A 23437-nucleotide genomic window follows, 5' to 3' on the forward strand; every position below is an offset into this window, starting at 1 on the left:
TCAGAAAGATGTGGCTGTGAACCTTTGTGAGATATTTTTCTGAAGCAAAATGCACGCAATCGCGCTGCCTGTGTGTTCGGTGGCTGGTGGTGGCGAAGGAGGTGGGTAGCCATGCATATGTGCCCGTTAGCCCTGCCTTATTAAATTTTGAACTGATTGTTCAGGTTCAGGCAATTTTTTTGGGAAGGTATAGGCAAAGCCCCTGAAAATACTGACTTTCTACAAATGTCATGAAGATAGGTGGCCAGCCAGAGGAGGGAGATCCTACAAATGCCTACCTACCCTGCTCCGAGGTGTGCTTGCTGCTGGTTGGACGTCAGCGAGCCCACGCAGAGCCTCCGCAGCGCATGAATCCATCGGGGACTGGACTTTGTTGAGGCTGCTGCTTATGGAGCTGCTCGGTTTTAATGTGTGCTTTTTGCAAAGTCTGTGAGAGAGCTGTGGTGTCTTTCGCTTCTCTGAATAGACTGGAAGGTCACGCAGCAGCATTGTATGTCTGGTCCTTTTGTAGTAAAGACGGTTATGTGCAAACGTGATGCTCATACTGGTGTTTATATGACACCCCTAAAACGTCTTTCCGAGCTCTTAAACAAGTGTCATTGTAGCAGTAGTATCTATCTAGCTCGAGTATTTGTGGTTGCATCCAGTTGTATCCACTGGGTTTCAGCTCCCTGGTCGTTTGAGAGGACTGAGCAAGAGTAAGCCGCCAAGGTTTGGAAGTATTTTACATCTCTCTGTGGAAGAAAGTTTCAGGTTAGCAGAAGACAAGTCAAATTCTTTTTGGGGAATGATAGAAATTCTGAATAAAAAAAGATTGCTTGCGGACTTCGTAAATTCATCTTGCATGTTCCTCTGTGGTCTTGGTATTAATTGGGAAAAGCGAATCCCTAGCTCCGACCAGCCCAGCGGGTCTTTGGCGGGAGCGTGATGCTGCTGCGAGGCGGGCAGCGCTGGGAGCTGCCGACAAGCGCTCGGTTCTCATCGCCAGCTGGCTCGCAGCCCGGAGCGGTGGTCGCACCGGTTCCCCCCGCGGTGAACGAGGGGTGTCCCGCGGCTCCCGTGACACGCGTGGGGCGAGCGACAGCCTCACTGCCCTGGGGAGCTCCCGGCTCGCTGCCTGCGGGCGGGGGTCGCTGGGGGGGCGGCAGGCTCACCCCCGCGCCCATCTGCGGCTTCGCAGCTCCAGCCCGGGGGGGCTTGCGGGGAGCCCGAGGGGGGCTTTCCTCGAGGAGGGGCGGGGGGTGCCGGGCGGCGGCGCTTGGGGCCGGCGGTTTCCCGGGCGATGGGTGGGGAGACGAGGAGGAGGAGGAGGAGGAGGAGGAGGAGGAGGAGGGAAAGGAGGAGGAGGGGTCCTCGCGGCTTTATCTCCCACCCGCCTCCGCCCGCCGTCGGCTGCCTCCCGTCTCCGCACCGCACCGCACCGCACGGCCGGGCGCAGCGCCGGGCAGGGCAGTGCCCATGGGCTGCGGGAACTCAACGGCCAGCGGCACGGGAGGGCGAGGTAGGGCGGCGGTGCGGGGCGGTGCGGGACAGGGCGGTGCGGGCAGCCCGACCCAGGGGCGGCGGCGGCGGGGGCGCAGCCTGTCCCCCCGGTTTGGGGTGGGGGGGGGGACGGGACACCGCAAGAGCATCTCCCTTTCCCGAGGCTGATGCGCTTGCCCGGGGGAGGGAGGGTGCTGCGGCCCGGTGCCCGCGTTGTCGTTGGGGTCCCCGCCTCCCGCGGTAGCTGTCCTGGGCACGGCGAGCTGGGCGTGAGGATCCCGCCGGGGGTGGGAGCTCCAGCCTCTTTGCTTCCCTATAAGGCCGAGGACGCCACTTCTCAAATTAATTCGTGCCGCTTTTTCTCCTCGGCTTGCTGGAGAAGTCGGAGGATGATCCAAGGTTGAGGGCTCTTGCACCTTACCGTGTAGTGCTGGCTGGCGCGTCCGGCTGGCGCCTTTGTTTGTTCGTTGTTGTTTTCAAAAGAGATGAGATGTGGGGAGATGATGCTGTTGCACTCTTCCTCCCCTCAGCCCCCGCAGAAAAGGAAAGTACATGGAAATTTAGAAGTGGACCTTCACCATATAATTATAAATGTGAGCATTTATGAGTCATTTTTCATCCTAACTGCGCTTGACAAACATTGCCACCTGTTTCAGTACCTGTATCGAGTCTTTCAGAGGCATTTGTTAGCTTCATCACCTCTTGAAAATACACAGCAAACCAGTGGCTGGACCAGTTGGAATCACTGGTTGTCCATCTCTCACCACTCCGACTTACTTTACCCAGAGCTTCCGTGGTGCCTCTGCTGGTCCTAGTCCCGCTTTGCAGACCCGGGCGTATCTTTGAGCGTGAACGATGATGACTTCTCCAGGTTGTGTGTACGTGTGCATGCTTGTGTGGTATGTTGCTGGTTTACCCACGAAACCCTGCACTGGGCACCCACAGGGGAAGGGGAGGTTTTTCTGCCGTTACTGCTTACTTGGTTTCTGTTAAATGATTATGACTTAGGTTTTAGGTATCGTGTATCAGTCAGAGGCCTCTCTCATCCATAAAGAACGCGCTGTATGAATTTGCTTGAACTTCCAGTGCTCTTATTAGAGCTGTCCTGTTTGCACGCGTTCATTCTCTCCTGTTAGTCGATTCCTGCGTTGCTGGAAGTTGTTTCAGTGTATGACCCAGGTAGCTTCATACTGCTGGGTTGGTGCTTGTTTACATCCTATTTCTGTTTGCTGGGTAAAAGCACCAGAGCAAGTATCAGAGAAGTTCAGAGGGAAATTTTGAGTTGATTATTAGTCCCTTTGTGGCAGCTTCTCGATCAATGTTGATCTGGCCACCCTGTGGAACTTACACCAGGATGCAAATGGGTAAATGTCAGATAGACTAACTCTGACAGTGGTAGTATTAAGTGAATTATGTTGAACTAAAAGTTTTTTTGTTTAAATAAAAAGCGTCCACTGTTGCATTAAAGGCAGCTATTTTCAGCAGGTTTTGGCTTGTAGATTCATAACTTATTTTTACTGACAGTATGTCCCCTTAGCTGTACTGCTAGTCATAATACATTTGAACTTGCATTTCGTGGCAGCCTTTTGCATATTTGTTACAAATAGTCCACAGATCTCCAATGGTAAAAAACAACAATGCCATGTAAAACACATAATTAGTATGATGGAATTATTACTGTTTCCCTGATAGACCTTTCCAAAGCAAATATAGCTCTGAAAGGTCCAGTTCTCTTCTCACTTTCACCACTGTTGGTCAGGAATAGCTCTATACAGTCCACAGTGCTGGAATAACCAACAACTGGTAATAAAAGTAAGAAGTCAGATGTCTACTTTTTTTTTTTTTTCCTCCATTTAGCATTCCTTACGAAGTGTATCTAATAAAAACAAAATTATTTTCTATAGGGGAAGGAGAAGATGTACCATTTTAAATTGGAATTCTAGAGCTCTTAAGGAAAGTGTAACTCTTAATATTTTCCCATAAGATGTGAGTACTATGTAAATACAAATTAATTCTGTGGCTTGCACAGCATGACTACATCTTTAATGCTGAAGTTATGACTATTCTACAGTCAGTAATGTCAAAGCTAGAGGTACATAACATATAATTAACCTGTAACACTCTCTGTCGTATTATATGACTAAGGATAATATTGTAGCATACTTCACAGAATAAATTAGACATATTAGGCTAGTCCCCATTTTCTTACTCTGATAAAATTTCTATTGCAGCCTAACTCGATTTTTCCTACGCAGACGTATATGTAATGATGGTTCAGCTAATGGTATTATCTTCTGTTGCACGGCTGGAATGACATTAGAAGAGCTATCAGCCCTATGGTCTGCAAGATCTAAACTAATAGACACGATCTAGAATAACATTTCTGTCTGTGGTGCAGTACTCCAGAACACTGAGATAACTCACAGAGTGTAGAGTTTCCTTCCAGAGCATCAGACACTGGCAAAAGGCTTCTCAACTGAGAAATGGCAACTTCTGTTATCCAAGTAAACTGATGTATGCGTATCCTTCTTAAATCACCTAGCTGTTTTATATCTTAACTATGGATTATATTTGTTTTTTAAATTTCCCATACCCATAGAAAATTTTATTAACAAATTGCTGTTTTCCTGATGTTTTTTTACCTCACCATACATATCCTTCTTGAATGTTATTTTCTGGTGTTTTAGAAGCTCCAGAATAGCTGCTCTTTTTTGCTCTTTAGAAACATGTGCTTAAACGTTAATTTACTTTTTTGTCTGAGTTAAAACATTTCACTTCATTCTAGTGTTTCTTCACAAACAATTTTTAACTGCCTCCTCCTTTCTGTATCAATTGTAGTAGCAATGACAGCACTTTAAGTTATGGCACACAGAGGAGGCTGGCAGTCTAGCCTTAATTTAAATATACAGAGGAACTGTTAGTCTGTGGAGAGCTTCAAATACAGCCAAATTGTGATGAAGGAGAACTTTCACACCAAGTTTAAACAGATTTATTAACCTGAAGTTTGGTGGAGTGCCCAGGAAACCATCCTGCCATTCTATTTGAAATCTGACTAATTTTTAAAATTAATGTTTGATCAGGTCAAGTCTATGAACAGAACTGCCACCTGATGAGTTGAAGAAGTACTTTTAAATTATATCAATTTGAAGTAAATTGATATAATTCTGTCCTTGGTTACACTGGGGTATAAATAGGATAAATTCATTGCTGTTAGGATTTGGTTCCATATTGCTGTCTTTTGGAGCAAATCAGAAGAGAGCCTACAATAGAAAATTCATTCATAATCGTAACTGTTGCATGTATGTATGTGTAATTTTGAGGTTTTTATTTCCTTTTTGTAACAATCTGAAGTATTTGCAAGAAAATATAGGGGGAAAATGTTCATTGAAAATGAATGGGAAAACTCTGAAGTCAGATACCAGCGTTTTTTGTATCCATGGTTTTTTTTCACGTAAATGGTTGCCTCTCCTCTTTATATTTTTCTGAAGTTTTTGTCTTCCACGTTCACTCACCATGCAGCTCACCACAGAGGAGTACCATCTGTGGCTATCAAGTGTTTTCAACCATCTTATGCAGTTGTCCTGGGTTTTCTGAATTCTGCAGGGTCGCCACTAACAAGCTGCTGTTGTTTTGAAAGTGCAAAACCCCCCTCACCGAATGGAAGATGCTTTGGGATACGTTCTTAGAATCACAGAATCATTAAGGTTGGAAAAGACCTCTAAGATCATCAAGTCCAACCGTCACCCCAACGCCACCATGCCTGCTAAACTATGTCCTGAAGTGCCATGACTACACATTTTTTGAACCCCTCCAGGAATGGTGACTCCACCACTTCCCTGGACAGCCTGTTCCGATCCCTGACCACTCTTTCAGTAACAAAATTTTTCCTGCTATCCAACCTAAACCTCCCCTGACGCAACTTGAGGCCATTGCCTCTCATCCTATCACTAGTTACTTGTCCTTCTTCATTTGTGACTGTAAATGCTATGGTTTTTTTGCTTCTGTAGTGACTTGGGCTGAGAGAGGTGTATGGCTGAATGGGCCTCTTTTACTCTGCAGGCTGTGCTCTTCCTTCTCCTCTTGCAGCTCTAAAATGCCAAAATGTCCCCATGGTCCTACTATGTGGATGGTGTGAGCAAAGAGGTCGTTCAGGACAGTTCAGTACTGCCTGTTTTTTGTGGACGCAGGTTCCTGGATACCCCTCAGGTCTGTTTCTGAGGTTAGACAGGTTTTGGAAAACCAAACCAAACCAACATGAGCCTTTCGAGACAAGGTTTGTAGGGTCAAGTGCTGCCTTTTTTTAGGCCAAGCTGATACAGTGGGAAAAATAGACAAGCTTTCAAATATGTGAGGCTTTTCTCAAGTCATATATCTAAAACATCATGGCTACGAGAGCGCTACGCCTTGCTGCTGTGGAACAGCTATGCACTGTTCGTGAATCGGTAGTAAACAAGATACTTTGGCTGAACTTGTGGCAGGAGGAACTTGAGTAGCTATAAAATAATGTGTCGCTCACTAAAGATGGAAGAGTTATAGAAATATGTCAGTGAAGTAACAGGGGTGAGAGTGGACGGATTGGACTCTAAAAACAAACATGTCTGTACAAACTGAGATGTTACTTGGTTCCTTCTGAAATAAAGTCTATGTATAAGGAGTGTTCAGGCTCCCTAATGAAGAAAACCTTATGAGTTTTTACACAGAGGTACTTGTGGGCCATCTAACTGAAGTGATGTTCATTTGCAAGCTCAGAACTCTTACAGGAAGAAAACTGCTTTGTGAACTGGAAATACTTTCAGATCTATATTTAGGTACTTTAGTGGTACTCAAGTGAACTTGGGCCAAACTCTTGTTTCACTTCCGCTAGTGAAGATGAGAAATAATAATAATAATAATAGTTAAGAATAAACTGAAATCAATGGAATCCCATCAATGGAAGTGAGGATAACCTGATTTTTTTTGCTTATACAAACAATAGAAAATAAACTGTTTGTTTTTTTTATTATATGTATTTATTTATTATAAATAGTAAAAACTATCTCTTAAAAAGTGAATTTGTTTTTATCATACTTAGTTCTCAATGGTTTTGCGTGACGTGCATTTTAAAACGCTGCAGTGATTTTTCAGCAGTGATACCCTCTAATATTCAAAGGAAACAAGTACTGCCAGGTGTGAATGCTAGTGGCACATCTCTGTTCTCAAACACAGGTTCATAGCTGTATAGCTCTACACGAAGCCCAGGTTGATGGGTCTGAGAGACAGCTCCTGTCCCCAGAGTGTGAATGTATGTGTACCATAATGCATTGAGGGCAGGTATGGCACTGAACATGGGCATGGCACTGAAGCGTGCCTGGTGGTTGACTGGAACTTGAGTATCTCCACTGGGAAATGTAGCAGTACTGTAGGCACAGTTCTTCTCACTCAGCTAAGGCTACAGTTAGTGTGTTCAACACATTTTGCTTTCAGTATACTTCCTGCAAGGAAGGCGTTAGTTTTTCAAATGAGGATGCAAAGCACCGAGACCTCAGCTCAGACTCAGAAAAGGCTCGACAAAGGCCTTACAAAGGTCCATGAACCTTTTCGGAGAAACTGAGTTTGTCTGCAGTGTGCTTAGGCTGAGAAAATAAGAAAGTCGTCGTTCTGGTGCAGAGCAAGCACAGTACAGGAATAGTTTCTTCTGGGAAAAAAAAATAAATCCTGCTAGCTGCAGCAATGGAGCTAGGCTTTTCAAAACTTACGTTGTCAGAGGTGTTGCTGATGCCTAGGCTTTGTCTAGATGTGTCTGGTGGTGCCCTGAGGGTACATAAGTGAGCTGACTCTGGATGAACTAACCTTGGTAGCAGAAAATGTCTCCCTGCATTGGCTGAGATTGGGCTTGCATGCAGCACTGCAATGCCAACCTTTCACCTGGACACAATTAATTTGGAGGGTTTATATGTAGTACTATGTAGATGTGCCTAGAGGGCCAAAAAGTCTCAGAAAGCTGCCTGGTAGAAAAAAGTGTTAAAGGACCTGAGCTTACTGTGCGTAGAGGTACTCCCTCCAGCTCAATGAAGAGTTTCTGCTGATACATATAGCTGTACTGAGATTTTGCTGACTCTGGAAGCAATGCTAACAAAAGAAATGCATACAGTCTTCTACAAATCTGGTCTACATTGTTGCTGGGAAAAGGAGGGATATCAAGTCATAGGAATTGGGAGCGATACTGTGTTCAAGAGTTAGCTGTAAAGGGAGATATTTCCTGCCATCCAAGCCATCCATTCAGGTAGACAGTGCTGGAAGGCCTTGCAGGACTGTTTCTTCCTCTCTGCATTTAAAATAAGGATGCAGAAGACATATTCTTACACATTAGAGTGAGACAAAAGGTATTTGCAATTTATGGATATTTTTCAGCAGCAAAAATAAAGTTTTTCAAGAAATGATGGCTGAAAAACACCCAGCTTACCTCCAAACCCGTAAAATCTTTTGGATTGACAATTATAGTTTCTTCAGAGTGAGCTCGGATAACCTCTTCCAGCTAAGTACTGAGAGGAAGAGGAAAAGGAGAAGTGAATGATTTTCTAATGTCTACCCTAGCTTCTGTAATTAATAGAAGGGATAATTTGCTGGCTACTCAGCTGAATGATATACCAGCAATAGCATCATGGCCTTAATAAATTGCGAGGAACAGGAAAGAGTTTGTACTTGAGTGAATGTTCCACTCCCAGCAAGAAGCATCTGAGTCACCAAAAAAAAAAAATCAATCACTGAGATCAGGCAGCCAGGTGGTAGCTTTTGTCTTTTTGCTTTTTTGTTAAATAGCAAGATGAACTAAGGGGTGGCTAGTCTCTTTAGAAGTCTGGGCTTTGGGTGGATTGTGTCCCAATGTTTGCGTTATTTCTGTCTAGTTGTCTTGTAAAACTTTTTTTTACCTGGCAGGAAGAATGGAGCAGCATTTTACGCATGTAATGCCAAGTCTACAACTGAATCAAATGGCAAAATTAACAGGCATTCAGAAGTGACTGGTTGGTTAGTTGTGGTGACTTTGTAGCAGACAAAAACACCAGAAGACCGAGCAAAGTGAAGCATATAAAATTCAGAAAGATTACTTTTATCTTATGTTGCTGTCATCCTGAGTGACTGCACCTGGGCACTGGTTCACAGCAGCATCATTTTCACCCACCGAGAATCTGGCCCAGATAGACTTGAGGGATGATACGGATAATCATTAAGGATAAACTAGACAATCATGAGAAACCTGTTTTCTGATGATAGAAAATTCCTGTTGCTATTTTGCATTGTTTAGGACAGAAAGGCAGAAAAATGCTTCCTGTACTATCAGTTGGTTTAGAGGTTTATGCCATTATCTTGTAAACATGCACCTTTTTTTTTTTTTATTCTAGGTGCCACAGGGACTACTAAAGATGTGTAAGTACTTACTCTGCTCTTTCAAATATGTAACCTTGGACTTATCTTCAGTCCTACTAGCCTGCTGCTAGATTTAGTCATACATGATTCATCTGGCTCCTAACATATAATCAGCACCACCAGATGTTTATTGTCTTTAGTGACAGCTTCCATCTCCACAAAACAACTTTGTGTCTTGTTTACTTTTCTACAGATTCCTTTCCTTGTTGTTTCTCTAACATAAATGTCTTTTCTCTGCTTCTGTTGAGAGTTGTCTCGCAGAGGTGGTCATGTTACTTCAGACGTCTCTTCCCTGTCTTGTGCCAGTACACCTTTTTCCAAAAGCCATGTCAGTGTATGAAGCAACCACATAAATTTGCACCGAGACCTGTGAGAGATTTAAAGAGCCACAGAGGCAAATTTCCCCTCTTTGTGGCAGAGCTGGTAACCCATCCAGACTTCCTTTTCAAAGTACCCCCCTTCTCTAGATGTTGTCTGTGTTGAAGATAGTATCTATCGGCTCCTCTTTCTGTCCCTTATTTTTGAAGCTGAGTAGCAGAGGGCAGCCCTACCCATCCTGTTTTTCTCTAAATGTGGACGCTCTGAACCACTGTTGTCCTGTTGCCTCTTGCCAGCTTCTGGTTTTCAGAAAAGCAACAACAAAAGATCAGCCTTTCTCAGCCCATTTTTCATTTGCTGATGCAAAAGTATGCAAGAACAGCTTTATTCAGCCATAAATTTTTTTCTCCTATCAAAGGAAGCATTAAAGAAGTCCTCCCAAGGTCTTGCCTTCTTCTATTTCATGTAATTGGTATTTGCCACTAGAGTGTGAGACTGCGGGACCTAGGAAAGATTTTCGTGTTATACAGTGGGAACATTCTTCAGTTTTATTGACTTCATTTAGAGTAACTACTTTAATTAGACCGAGGAATCCTGGTGTGGAAATGAGGGCTGTCAAGTCAGATAAACAGGTGGAGAGAAGAGCTTAACAACAGGCTTGCCCTTGCTATTACAGAGCATGGCTGAGAACTAACTACAGGACTCACTTGGCAGATGAACGCTGTTGTCACAGATACTATTGAGATCTGTGTTACCCATGTAGTCTGTTTTCTGTGTTTGCAGTGTCAGAAAATAAGCAAATTACAGAAGGAAAACTTATGAGGAATCTCTTCTTGATGCAGCCTGCAGTATCTATGTACTTAAGACTTCTGTTTTTAATTTGTATGAGGGCCTTTTTTTCTTGCTCAGTTTAAATAATTTAAGTGACTGACTTAGAACTGCATCTCCCTCTTTGCTCTTCAGTAGTTTTAAGTTTCAAAATTGCAAGCACTGTTAAATTATGAATTTAGTAGGCAAGTTTCTGTGCTTAAAGGTATGGGTATATGCAGAATTGTGTTTGTGCGTGTGTAAGCATTTGTAGGGCCAGGCTTTAGGAGTTCAACTGGGAACATCCTGCTCATTAGTTTTAGATCATCTGTCGTGTTTCAAAGAAGCATCGGGATAACTTAGAAAAAACTAATTACTAGTGCAGACTTCAACAAAGTGAAAGGGTCAATCCTGGAACCATTACTCATTCAGATAAGTATAGTGGAGCCAGCCGAACAACCTGTGTGAGTAACAGCATGGTTGAGCCTTCTCGTTAGATGTTAGAAACACAGATCTGTTAATGACGAACAGCAGTGATGACCTGAGAAGTCCTAAATCAGTCATCCTAACAATTAACAGTGGATTTTTATGAAGGAAGTAAAATACCAGAAAAACTATTTTATTTAATGGAAATGAAAAAAGCAGATTTATATTAGCTAAAATTATAGATCCACACAAGCTTTTATTTTATACCTTTTCACTTTTATCAGCTAAAGATTAAGAAATGATCTTTAAAAACCCCACATTATTTTGGCTGTGAAATTTCAGTCATATCGATTCTGGTCCAGAAAAGCATTTAGGTGTGTCCTTACATAGAGCATACTTTTTGGTACAGAATCTGGTGATTCGAACTCAAGAGATTTCTCATTTCTTGATTGTGACCCATTGCCAAGGCACCAGTGTCTCCTGGCGCGAGAAGCTGGGGTGGACGGAGGGAGGATGGGATCCTGCTCTGAGCCCACCCGGGTGACTGTGGGGAAGCTGCTTTCCCCTCTGGGCCTTGAGTTTTTCCACCAGTGAGATAGGGATGATGATACGATCTTGCTACGCAAAGTGCTGTGAGACTGAGGGCAGCGCAGCGACGAGAAGGACGTGTGGTCTGGGAAGTGAGCTCTCCCTGTGTACTCCAACCCTGAAATCAATGGTGAATCTGTCAGCCGGCTTCAGCCAACACTGCTGCCCCACTAATAAGGAGAAGTACGTCACCACTAACTGGAAAAGCTTAGACATAGGAGGGGTAGAGTATACAATAGAAAATAATGCAATGCCTGAGATATTTAGAATGTCGCTGAGTTCAGAGGAGGATTAGTAACAGTAGGAAGGAAAGGACACAGCAGTTCAAGCTTATTTCAAAATATTGGGAAGAAATCCATCAAATATGAGTGACAGGCCCTTGTTCCCAAGAAATGCTGAGAAGCTGCGAAGTAGTCTGTTACTTGTGAAGAGTTTAGTGAATCATTTCTGGGGGGACTACTGCGCACGGCTAGACAGAGTCTTTTTAATGCTCGGCGTGAACAGAGTCATAAAAGCTGAGATAAGAAAAATGTGGATGGAATTAATTAATGTGTATGCCTGTCATTTGATATTTAAAATATCATGTGAAAAATGACAGCTTCTTTTACCATCAAATGGACATAGGGCTGATGGATGTAAAAACTGACAGTTAAACCAAGTATGTTTTTCAGACTTAGGAGGGTGACATGAAGCCTCTTGGGACAGAGAAATCCTTGCCAAAAAGGAACATTTATTCTAGCTGAAAATAGAATGCTGTTATGTAGATTTGCTGTTAAATCTGCCTGCCGGCTACAGGACTCCACCAATGCTACCTGCTGAAAAATGTGCTCTCCCTTCCTCTGCAGTAGATGCCAACAATGTCTGAGGGCAGATGCAGCGACATGGCAGCAGACCAGTACAAAGCACGCCGGACTACTAAGTTTCTTTTGCCATCTATTCCTGGTGAAGAAAAGCTTATCTTAGCTTGCTCTTCCTGAAGGACTGTGTAAATGAAGATATTTAGAGATATTTTTATGCTAGGTTCTTCCTTCGCCCCTGATGTAAGAAGAAGCTAGAGACACATTGCAGGTAGAGAGGGAGAGAGAAAGGATGTGCTGGACTCCCGTATCCCCATACCCTCCCTTTGAGTCTGGGAGATGTGGCAATGGGAGCGCTGCTGAAACCAAAGGAGCTTCTTTCCATTCTCATTTCCACATGGTTGAGTGTTGCTGTTGCAGTCCTGCTCCCTGGAGCCACTGATGCTCACCCAGCCTGGGTGCAGAAGCAGTATCTGCCGCACTGGGTCAGCTGGCACCCTGGACATTTGAACAGGTGAAATTAGTAGACACCTTTCAAAATGGCGGCTTAAGCTACACTGTGTGAAGGCAAGAGGTGTGTGAATGTGTGTAATGCGTAAACTGGAGAAGCACTCTTTCCCATGCCGTTTAGGAAAAGAGTCCCCAGAAATGGGTGGAAAACATATTCTTCCTTAAGTGCCATCACCGGAATTTTTCTTTCTTCTTAAGTCTCTCAGGCTTCCGTGTTTCGTTTTTTACAGTGAGGGTGGTGAAACACTGGAGCAGATTGTCCAGAGAGGTGGTGGATGCCCCACCCCTGGAATCATTCAAGGTCAGATTGCACGGGGCTCTGAGCAACCTGATCGAGTTGAAGATGGCCCTGCTCACTGCAGAGGGGTTGGACTAGATGGCCTTTAAGGGTCCCTTCCAACCCAAACTATTCTAGGGTTCTATGTTCCTCCCGTCTCTGCTCACCTCCTCTTTCCTAGCAGGACTGCAACAGATTGCACCCAGTCATCACCCAGCCCAAGAGCTGTGGCTTGTACAATCCCAGATTATATATTTGCTGTTGCGCATTTAAGGGAAAAGGTATTGCAAAATTAGACTTTGATTTGTAGCTGTTAAGAGGAAAGGAAGAAAGTAAAATGTTTAAGAAAACCTAGTCTGCTTAATCATACCCCTGGATAATTAGTTTTGTTGAGAGAAGGGCAGTAATGGTCCAGTGATGCCCTGTTACAAAACATTTCTAGAACAGAAGAAAATAGTTCTGTTGCCTAGTAGAGGATGTTTTCCTTTTTTTTTAAACGTTGACATTAATTTCCTGTTGGACAATATTGATGATTATTCTTACAACTCCATTTTAGAGGCTTTGAGCTGTGCATGAATTTGTCAGTGCTTTTAAAAGATGTTTTTCTCTGGGTAATGATTAATCTGGATTATAGAAAATGTTTCCAGTTGTATGAGAAAATCAGTTCTGTGACATATTCAGTTGGTTCAACACAAATGATTGTTATCTTTTGGCATCCAAAGTCCCTTTCTTAAAGTGTCTTTTTTATGCTAAAAATACAGGGCTCATTTCTACTGATTGATACACACAGGCTTTCCACTTTCTTCATCTGGAACTGGCCCACACTAGGACACAGCAGCTTCACAGACCTCAGGGAAAGTTGTCTCTGCATTTTTCTGATGGAGTGCATGAGGGCTGCAAGGCGGCTTAGGCTACGTGGGGTCAGAGGAGATGGGAGATGCCTTCTGAAATGGCACTAGCTCCTCCAGGGAGGAGTGGCAGGAGGGCCAGAGAATGAGGAGTTTATTGCTCCATTGCCTGAGTGGTAAGATGCAGGCAAACACAGCAGATGAGGACACTCACCCCACTCAGCACTATCCTGTGTGAATACCATTTAGCAAATCTGCAGCATACTTAAATTTACCCCAAACTTCTACTATTAAAAAGACCTGTGTACCCTTATTCACTGTGGTGACGCAGAAAGGATAGTTTGTAATGTTCTGCTGCTTAGAAGGTAGGTGTAGGATAATTTCCAACTTGTAGCAGTATTTTTAAGGCATTTGCTACCCTCCCAAGGAGAGTGCTTACTGAGGTTTAAGGGGCATTTTCTTTCATTTAAGGCTGCATCTTGCTATGAGCTCTCTGCTCTTTGAGCCAAAATCCCATTGACTTCAGGGGTCAGTAATGACACACAGCCCTGATGATTAAACAGTAGGCACATCTACCTTTTAGAATAAATAAATTACAGTAAGTAGTGTCATATATTATTCTTCAAGATCGTAGTTCAGAAATTCCTTTCAAGTCTACAGTATGGATTTAGCCCTAACACTGGGTAAAGGCCAGCTCTCAGTTTTATCACTGAGGTCAGAACTTCACGGATCAGCTTGCGATGGGGAGTATCTTTGCATTTCCCCCTTAGTCCAGACAATTGGTCTTTCAGTGGGAATATTCAGGTGAGGCTGTCTGGGTGAACAGCCTGTGCATGAGCATTTCCACAGCAGAGCCCTCCCTGGGTCGTGGTGGCCCCTTTGCTGTTTTCAGCCTTCCCTGAGTATCGCGGTGGCTGTATCTCATTGCTCCTTCTCGGGCAGTTGTCACAGTTGCTCCCAGCTGTAGGGAAGGAATGAAGGATGTCTGTGGATTTAACAGCACTGAAGTTATCTTGCCTCTATTTTTATTGCTAGGTTGGTAGGTTGCAGACCAAGCTAAAGTGCAGCAGCTGCCCCGATCCGTACCCAGCCATGCAAGCAGAGCTCAAAGTCCAAATGTTTAATCAAAGGTGGGTGAGTGGTTTGTGTGCAGATTGAAGCTGGGGCACAGACTGAGACTGCAGCACAGGCACTATACTTTCAGGGAGTAAGAATAAAATTTTTATTTTTTCCGTACTACATTTGCCTTCACATCGATGCCAATTACTTTACCGCCTGTCCTGGTTCAGCTACACTGGACAGTATTTCAGTGGGGAGACTCCAACCTCAGTGACTCCCTGTTGATCTACAGACTGACCTGTGATTTTACCCTAATGGTAAAAGAGAATTACCCATATATAAAGGATTAGTAACAGTTACTTGGTTTGCAGATGACCCTGACTTCAGGAATTGCAGTACCTCATTTTACAGAGAGGCTCTGTAACATCTTTTGGCACAGCTGCTGTCCAAGTTTATCTCTCTTCATCCACATTCCCATGCCAGCGTGGATGCCCAGTCCCTTCCAGTCCTGTTTTGGTGGAACAGCAGTCCAGACTCATTCCTGTTATATGCAGAGCCTTTATGTTCTTCTTATGTGTGGAGCAGTGTGGGGACTCACTCAGGAGAAGTGTTCATTTACGTGTTTTTGCTCCCAAACTTACTTTCAGGCATCACTGGCAGGGGTCGTGAAAACTAAGCTGCATCTATTCTCAATCCTTTTCTTTCTTCTGTACATTAGATTGGAAAATTGTCACTCTTTTTGTGCCTATGTGAGTACTTTATTGAATTGTAGATGACCTGAATTAAACTGGGATCAGTAATAATCCCCTTCTTCCCTTACTCCTGAATCTACCAGATGGTCATGGAGTGTCTGAAAGAAACAATCCGCTAATGTGCGTTGTATCTTTTGATGTTACAGAGCAGAAGAATCCGTATCAGATGACGACAAAAGGAGGTAGGTGCTGTGCTGGGACTGGCTTTATTTGCAATGGGCTGCAGAGAGTTCTGCCACCAGATGTACATCCTTCCTTCCCTCCTCGTAATTCCCACCAACACCACCAAAGCAGAGAAGAAGAAAAAAAGAAAAGGAAGGAGGAAATCTCACACAGAACCCAGTATTGATGAGTCCACCCACCCTGTTAGTGAGTTGGGGAGTGGGGGAACTTTGTGGCAAGAAGAACGCATAAGGGCCAGTGACCTCTGCCTTCACACCAGCCCTGCCATGGAAGATGGCATTAGCACTTGTTGGAGATCTCTGCTGGGCTGGAAATGGAAGCAAGTGTGACTCTATCATCAAACAAATCAGAAATCAGCTCAGAGCCCGAGGGCTGGAGGAGGTGTAATTAATTTGGCACCTAAGGGGGCAGAGCAGCATAACAGGTGTCTCTGCAAGTAGCTCCAGGCATGGCAGAGGCTCTTAAGGACCCAGTTTTTCACCTCCTTTGCATCAGTCCGTGCTTTTCATACAGGCCCTGAAGCCAGAAAATATGCTCTACAAGGCCATGAAGGGGAGAGGGTTGGGCTGTAAAGTACCTGACACCCGTGTGCTCCTCCCTACTCACAGTTTTCTCCAAATGTGACCCTAAGCAGGGGAATGCAGGTCCTATTTATTAACAGAGAGGTCAAAATGCTGTTTAATTGGCGTGTGTTGTTTGCAGTGAGGAGCTTCTGTGGTCCCAGTGTCGAACATTGCTATCAGATTGGTTCCGTCCTCGGTTGGATATATTCGGTGTCTAGAAGAAGCTGGGCTGGTGAAGTTTATTGTCACAACACAGTTAGGATTTAATGAAAAATGTTAGGAACTTGAGTCAAAAATAGCTCCTTTCACAGGGTTGGGTCCTACTTAAGAGTGACAGCTAGCCTCAAGTTTTTTCTGCCTGGCACTGTATTAGCAAACATGTGGCACTGAATATGCACTTTTCCCATAGCCATGAGAAAGGAGGGCTTCTCTGAGGATGCTTGTGCAGAGGTGCCCTCCTCTCTGACCATCCATGGTCTTTGTAATGCTGCTGTGTGATGTTGGCATTGCAGGAAGAAGTGTTTCAATTAAACTCTGATGTCTCTTTAATTGTTTCTTTAAATCAGGAACTATGGTGGTGTGTATGTTGGCCTGCCATCGGATGCAGCTGCGATGGTTTCCAGTCAGACGAAAGCTGCACCAAAAGGTATTGGAAGGTTGCATATTGCATTTTCCCTGCTTTCTCAGTTTAATTTTATCTAGTAGGATGTATTTCCTTTAAAAAACAGTTATTATTTCAGACAGACTGGCTCTCCTTGGAGCCTCTTAAGGCAGTGGGGCTATTTATAATTGTTAAAGTGATTGTTGCCATGTATTTAAATTTTAACACACTTACTTTTGCAGAAGGATCCTAGAGCAGATGCTGACAATGTGGTACATTGTCTTCTGAACAGCTTCTCCACGCTCTGAGTGCTCTGTGAATTCAAAGAAAACAGAACCCTGTTAGGACTAAGAGGCTGTGATAGATGCACTTGCAGAGCCTCAGTGCTATTTTTAGTTTTGAAGATGTTTACTTGCATTGTGGTGAATTCCAGTAATAACAGTTAGTAAGTGCTTGCTTTCAGGTTTATTTCTGTTCTTATACGAAACCCAGTGCAAACTGTTTCTTTTCCATGTGATGTTTTCGAACAGTGGGAAAAAGCCTTAGGTTTATAGGTACTTAATAGACAAGTCATAAACATATATTTATGAAAGGATGTAATAAGTGTTTAGATTTCATACAACAAAATGCTGCTGTCACATACATACACCACAGAGTTTAGTCACTGAGTGGTGCTTCCAAAATTTGCTGCAAAACGAAAAAATGAAGAAAAATAACGCTATTAACCATAATAATAGGAGCTGGTTTTGGAACAGTAGTACCTTTGTTGCACTTTTTTTTTAAATGGTGTTCTGAATTAGTGGTGTGTTACAATGTTTTAACTGTCTTTACCTTTTGTTTTCTAATTAAGATTAGAAGGAAATAAACACATCAAGATCCAAACAGCTGGAGGTACAGTATATCTTAATTAATGTTATGTGCTTGGCATGCTTTCATTGAACAGAAACAAGGAGGCAATGCTCCCTGTGCTGCTCTCAGGTGGTCTGGGAATCACCCAGTTACTTCTCCAGCTGCAGCGTAACTCACAGAATCATAGAATAGTTTGGGTTGGAAAGGACCTTAAAGATCATCCAGTTCCAACCCCCCTGCTGCTCTTCTAAAGGCTGGACCAGGGGCAGTTCTCAGTGGTGCAGACATAAATTAAAATGTGGGTAAAGTCACCTTCTTGGTGAGAAGTGAGAAGTAAGGAAACTCCACATTACCCTGTTTGGGAACAAATAAAAATCAAATGTCCTTTTGTGTACCTTCAACCACACCACAGCTAATCCTGCAGCAGTACTAAGACCTCCCATGTGTGTTGAGGTGCATCAGTGGCGTGTAGACCAGCATCTGTGGAGACAAAACTTTTCCCAAGAATGAGTAGTTTGTGGTTAGAAAACATCTTCTTCATTTTGGGGAGGACCTTAAGGACCAAAGTGAGGCACCCACTAAGTAACTTAACGGAGCTTTCCTCCTGCTATGGGGGAATCTGTGGGGCTTTGTTCTCAGAATAGGACAGTGAAAATTTATAGGCTCTATCCGTGGCTTAAGAGTTTCAACTATCTTAAAAAAAAGTCCTTTGTAAGTTCATATCTGAAGAAAAATAAAACAAGCTAAGTTTCCATTCAGAATTTGAACTAAATAAAAGCTGACAAATTTCAGAAGGTATCGGTTTTGGTGCCTATGCTGTGGGGATGGAGTCAATCATAAAGCTGACAGTATTTTCCATAGGAAGCAAAACCTTCTCCTTATTAAGGTGAAGAGCCAGAAACAGTTCTGGCTGGTCCCGGTGCTGGATGCAGGCCTAGTAGAGCAGAACACACTTACACTGATTATCTTTAATCATGTGCATGATTAAAGATCTGTGGACTCTGCTAGGAGCACTCATATACAGGGAGACCCTCAGTGGGCAATTACACCTAATTTCAGTAACCTGTCTGAGATGTCTAAGCTAGGAACACTGTCACCCTTGACCTGGGCAAGACTAAAGCACCTTCTTGAGGTTGCAGCTTGCCATCTGTGGTTGATGAACAGAGCCTGGATTAATAAGGTCCTTGTCTAGGTACTTTAGTTAAATGCCTGAGGTTGGGTAGAATCAATCACTTGATTTTTTTTTTTTTGCTATTCAGAATAGTTGAAGGTGCACTTTGCCTTCACTGGTGCAAGATGAGGGTTTGGCTGCTGACTCAGGCTAAAAAAGACTTAAGCAGGTGAGCACCTGTAAGTCTGCAAAGGGTCCTCTCAGCTCCATGAGTTTATGGGCGTGTGTGTTTGGAGGGCATAGGCCACAAATTTCTCAGCTTCTAATGGTGACCTAGTTTTCTGGTTTATATATAGAGTATTGCTTTATCAATATTGCTTTGTCAGTCCGGCTAAATCTGTCTGTTCCTTTCTTTTCTTGAACAGTCTTCTACTAAGACCAGTTGCCAGTGCTTTAGAGACAGCTGTCTTTGTGCTGAAGATTTTTATATTTACGTAGCCTTCTGGAGAGCAAGACAGACCAGAGCACCAAAAAATCTAAGCTGTTGCAAGTTCCAACTATGGGTAAAGCTTAAAGTACAGCATTGAATCAGTTTCCCATGATGGTTGCATTATGGAAACCTGCTGCTGTTCTCCAGTGAAAAATGAAATTAATGAACTCGTGGTGGATGTTTCTGCACAAGAGCTAACTTTGATGATCTGCAACTTATTTCTCTGTGGCCATATTGCAGATTTCATCAGCTATCAGCTACGCTTTGTATATTTTCTCCAACAATTTTTGATAGATTTTATATGGAAAACCATTACTACTGTCCACTTAATAGTTCCTATGGTAGGTTCCTATAAATTAGTTGTTAATTTACTTCAGAGTAATATATTTGACAGGTTTGCATCTTTTTGGTAATATTGCAAATTTAAATATTTTTGCTGTGAAAACTTAAGAATAGGATGAAATAAGCATAAGACCATTGGGTTCTTTATAATTGCTATTGTCACTTTTATACAGTGAGACAAATGTTAGTGGTTAATTTTCACCTTTTAAGAAGATACTGCTCAAGGAAATTTATTTAAATAAGAACAATGTACTTCATTGTAATATTTACAAGTCTGGTTTTATATTCTTCAGCTTTCTCTCTTTTATAGGGCATTACATGGAAAAAATACTAATGAACAAAACTATTATGTTATGTCTTCCGTTCTGTGTGATATTGTATCGACATTTCCTGGCATAAGGATGAAGTGACAGCTTTTTCAGAGATAGCGGGACTGAACTGCAGTGCTGCATCCTCCTCAGCTGTAGAGGATTTTTGATCACTGTTAGTGTTTTGTATCCCTGACTCATCTCTGAGCATCTCCACTATGGTACATTGTAACAGAATAAGTGTTATCATTAATTTAGAAAACTGCTGTATTAAATAATGGATGGGAGGTTTTAAAATTCATTAAGGTTATAGCAACTGTAGGTTTCCCACAGAACATAAAACAGATTGTACATTTCCATATGGCTGAACAAGTATTTAAATTATTAAAGCTTTTTGCATAATTCTTTAGTCAAACTTTTTATAATAGGACACAATACTCCATACACTTTAACAAACAAATAAACAACCCCCCCCCACCCACACTGCATTAATGTATTACTGTAGGTTAATGATTGCTTTTAACATTAAAAGAAAAATGCAAACCAGAAAATTTGGACTTGAAGAAGTGAAACGCTGTGAACCATGAAATTACTGCCCATTTCACCGATACCAATTAAGACCAATGAACAACCATTGACTGTCATTTCCAGTAACTTACAGCTCTGGCTTTAGAAGAAGTGGTAGGTTGTTTGGTGTGAAGGCTGTAAAAAGAAGTATTTAGAGATATTACTTGCTTGTTCTAAGTACTTGGGACATTATTTACTGCTGTTCTCTAGAAATCTGCTACTGGGGTTATCAATTATTTCAGGCTTCCAGCTCCTAAAGACAAATATGCATCATATTCTTCACCCCTTCAACCTTGATCCGAGTTGAAATAAGCTTGCAGATTAAGAGGTGGTGTTAAAACATCTCTATGAATGAATGCCTGTATTTTACATCTGTAGAGCCTTGTTCTTGCAAGCCAAGCTGATGAGAACTCAAATAGCGCTGGGTACTAGACATGCAGGTTTGCTCCCCATCTGCTTACCATAGCATAAGGGTATAGTTTCCACATCGTGTTCCACAAATAGTTTAAATGGTTTGCACAGCACAAGTTTATTTAGAACGAAGCAATTAGGCCCATGTCTGGCCTCATCACAATTGCCTTTCCCAAAGCAGAAACACCACCAGTCATCCTGGGATACATTAAAGTTCAGTGAGTTCTCAAAAAGCTGAAAACGTATGCCAGTTACTTGTCCACTTTTATCCTTCAGTTGCTGGGAAGAATCGTCAAAAAGGTGGACAGGGCTAAATTCAAACATCACTTGTTCTGCTACTGACGTCTGACCCCGATGTGTGGGCTGAGGACAGAAAGAGGTGATCTCTAATGAACAGCTCCTAGCAGTTGGTGGTGGGACGGTTGCAAAGGGTACTTTTTTCTTGGTTTACGTCATTGCTGAATTTTTCCTGTGCAGAGCTACAGAGAAGTGTGGAGCACTTTGCAGAATTGGCCTCTTAATGATTCATCCTCTGAATGTGTGGGAGGTATGGCGGTTTCTTAATATTTTTGTTCCTCTGCATCTTTTAATCTCAAAAGATTGCTGATCAACTGACAAATGTTTCAGTGTCATGGACTGGAGCCTCTGCAATAGATATGCATTGATTTATGTCACGCGGGCCTGTACCCATCAAACTGAAGAGCCAGAGCCGTGACTTTGTCTTAGATTGCAAACCCTTGTCTTTTCTTTTCCCAGCAACCCACAGACCTAGAAACTTTGTGACAGGATACTGTAGTCACTTGGCCGAATTCTACATAGGGAACTCATTTTCTGCTGCTCAAAATTCCTCTATGGTATTTTGATAGCATTTCTTAAGCCTTTGTTAATAAAAGCACATGACATTTCATGGAGAAATAAGTATATCTGCTCTTTCAAAACTTTCAATCTATGGATGTTTCTGTTAGGAGGATGAGCACAAAAGAAACCCTGTATGCCAGCTGCCAGCTGTGCATTTGATGGCATCCTTGGAGGATATTTAGGCACTCAAATGATGGTTCAGTGTGAGAACAGAACACAAGGAGCCATTGAGTGGCAGAGTTATTATTAAGGGGTATACTTTGGTTTTGTCAAAACGTCTTGAATTACCATTTGTAAAGAAGAAATATTGACATGGCGGGCTGTGGTACCATTTCCTTTGCAGTTGTCACTCTTTCTCTGGCCAGAGCTGAGGAGTGAAAATAGTTTAGCAAAGACAATGGATTCGGGCTTTATAATCTCAGAATCTCCTGTTTGGGATTCTTTGACAGTCTAGAAATGTGCTTGAATTCACCACTCAGACCACTGAATCTTGAAAAACTCGGGAGTATCAAAGTGTAGGATTGAAACTGCAGTTTGTGATTAGCTGAAAAACGATCCAAGTATCTTGTTGGGTTGGAAATTTTGTTCTGGTTGTACAGACTAATTCACCTCAAAGACAGCTGCTCCTTTGAATTATGCTGAGGAGACAGTGCATTTGTTTTGCTTTCTTCTTAATGCAGAACCTGGAGCTTAGTTGTAAGGACCCAACTTCTCGGTATCTGGGTGGCCCGGACGGAGATACTGCCCGCCTTGTGTCTGCCATCCACCTCACAGTGTAGTTCAGAGGATGTGACATAGCTTTAAACCTCTGCATTCCTCAAGGTCTAAATCTGTCACTAAGAGGGTTGCAGAAGACCTGATAAAACCCTATGTAAGCTCAGTTGGGACTTCATTCACTAGAATTTAAATCCTCTCATAGCAAAGAGTCCACACAAGGCTGAAGCTGCAGGAAAACATGAACGTGAAATTTGTGTCTAATGAGCACAAAGGCAAAGACCTAATTCACCTGATTTCATCCTGCATGTCTGGCAGAGGAGTGTCTGCTGTATTGGGCTGTGGTTGAAATGGCATCACTAGTATGTTGTTCCCTGTCATCCACACAAGTCTAGTGATTCTCAATAATCATGCTTCCCAAGCAGTCGGTGAGTCACTGCTGATCTGTTTTCTGCAAAGTAGACCTCTGTTTGGTTCCCATGGTGATCAGAAGTGACAATTATTACGGACTGCTACTACAGTTCCTCAGTTGCGTGTACCCTCTAAAGCTCTTATCTGGTTATAGTTCCTTGGAGTTTTGCAGTACATTGTCATCGCTTCCTATTGACAGCAATTTGAACACTTCAGGTGAATTGGCTTTGTGGAGAACAAGCTGGAGGAGGGTGATTTGTGGAGTATATTTGTTTTGCAGTGTATTGAGAAAAAGACCAAGAAAATAACAGCTCTGTAAACTTTCCATAGGTGTGCCAGTATTGCAGGAAATCTTTTGAGGCTGGGCTAGATCATTCAGCCCTTCTTTTAACAACAAACGTGCGCAGAACTTAGATTTATCATAACAGGAGCGATTTCATTTTACATGATCTGACAATTTTTACTGTAACCCTAGGGTTTTCAGACATAGGAGTATTTCCCAGACAACAGAAACCTGCTTGTGGGTGCTTAGAACGGCTGTCACCCATGTTACGGGAACTTCTGTGTAGTGGGCACTTACCTGATCATTATTGAAATATCTATAGCTGAAGATAGGACCCTGCCTGTGAAACAGATCATTCCATGATGTGTAGTGAGACTCTCGTTAGCTTAACTGTACTGAGAAAAGAATTAGAAAGATACTATGGGGTGGAGCCTGGATGAAAGGGACTTCATGTACCAGAAAGGAGGAAATAAGTAGG

At 42.8% G+C, this 23437-nt stretch overlaps 1 protein-coding gene across 7 annotated transcripts; it reads left to right on the plus strand.

Moving 5' to 3' along the window:
- The first annotated feature begins 1383 nt into the window (after positions 1-1383).
- On the plus strand, positions 1384-22051 carry C8H12orf75 (chromosome 8 C12orf75 homolog). Of its 7 annotated transcripts, none has more exons than XR_012764900.1 (8): positions 1384-1501; positions 2013-2075; positions 8862-8886; positions 15415-15450; positions 16581-16660; positions 17471-17506; positions 19001-19936; positions 20970-22051. XR_012764900.1 is itself a non-coding variant. In XM_075429125.1 (7 exons), exons 1-6 carry the CDS (start codon positions 1459-1461, stop codon positions 17468-17470), a joined length of 252 nt encoding a protein of 83 aa, XP_075285240.1. In that variant the 5' UTR covers positions 1384-1458; the 3' UTR covers positions 17471-17506; positions 19001-20140. The 7 variants fall into 7 exon arrangements, 4 of the variants coding, with proteins under 4 accessions (XP_075285240.1, XP_075285238.1, XP_075285237.1 ...); XR_012764901.1 differs by having other exon boundaries at positions 21171-22051; XR_012764902.1 differs by lacking the exon at positions 20970-22051 and having other exon boundaries at positions 19001-19406; positions 19718-20140.
- The last annotated feature ends 1386 nt before the right edge of the window (positions 22052-23437 follow it).

The sequence above is a fragment of the Opisthocomus hoazin genome, chromosome 8 (assembly GCF_030867145.1).
Source record: "Opisthocomus hoazin isolate bOpiHoa1 chromosome 8, bOpiHoa1.hap1, whole genome shotgun sequence".
NCBI classification, from domain to species: Eukaryota; Metazoa; Chordata; class Aves; order Opisthocomiformes; family Opisthocomidae; genus Opisthocomus; species Opisthocomus hoazin.

Coding starts and splice junctions, on each gene's coding strand:
- C8H12orf75 (XM_075429122.1), top strand. CDS start 1,459: ATGGGCTGCGGGAACTCAACGGCCAGCGGCACGGGAGGGCGAG. Junction 2,076..8,861: donor TTCACCATATAATTATAAAT/GTGAGCATTTAT, acceptor TTTTTATTCTAG/GTGCCACAGGGACTACTAAA. Junction 16,661..17,470: donor GACGAAAGCTGCACCAAAAG/GTATTGGAAGGT, acceptor AATTAAGATTAG/AAGGAAATAAACACATCAAG.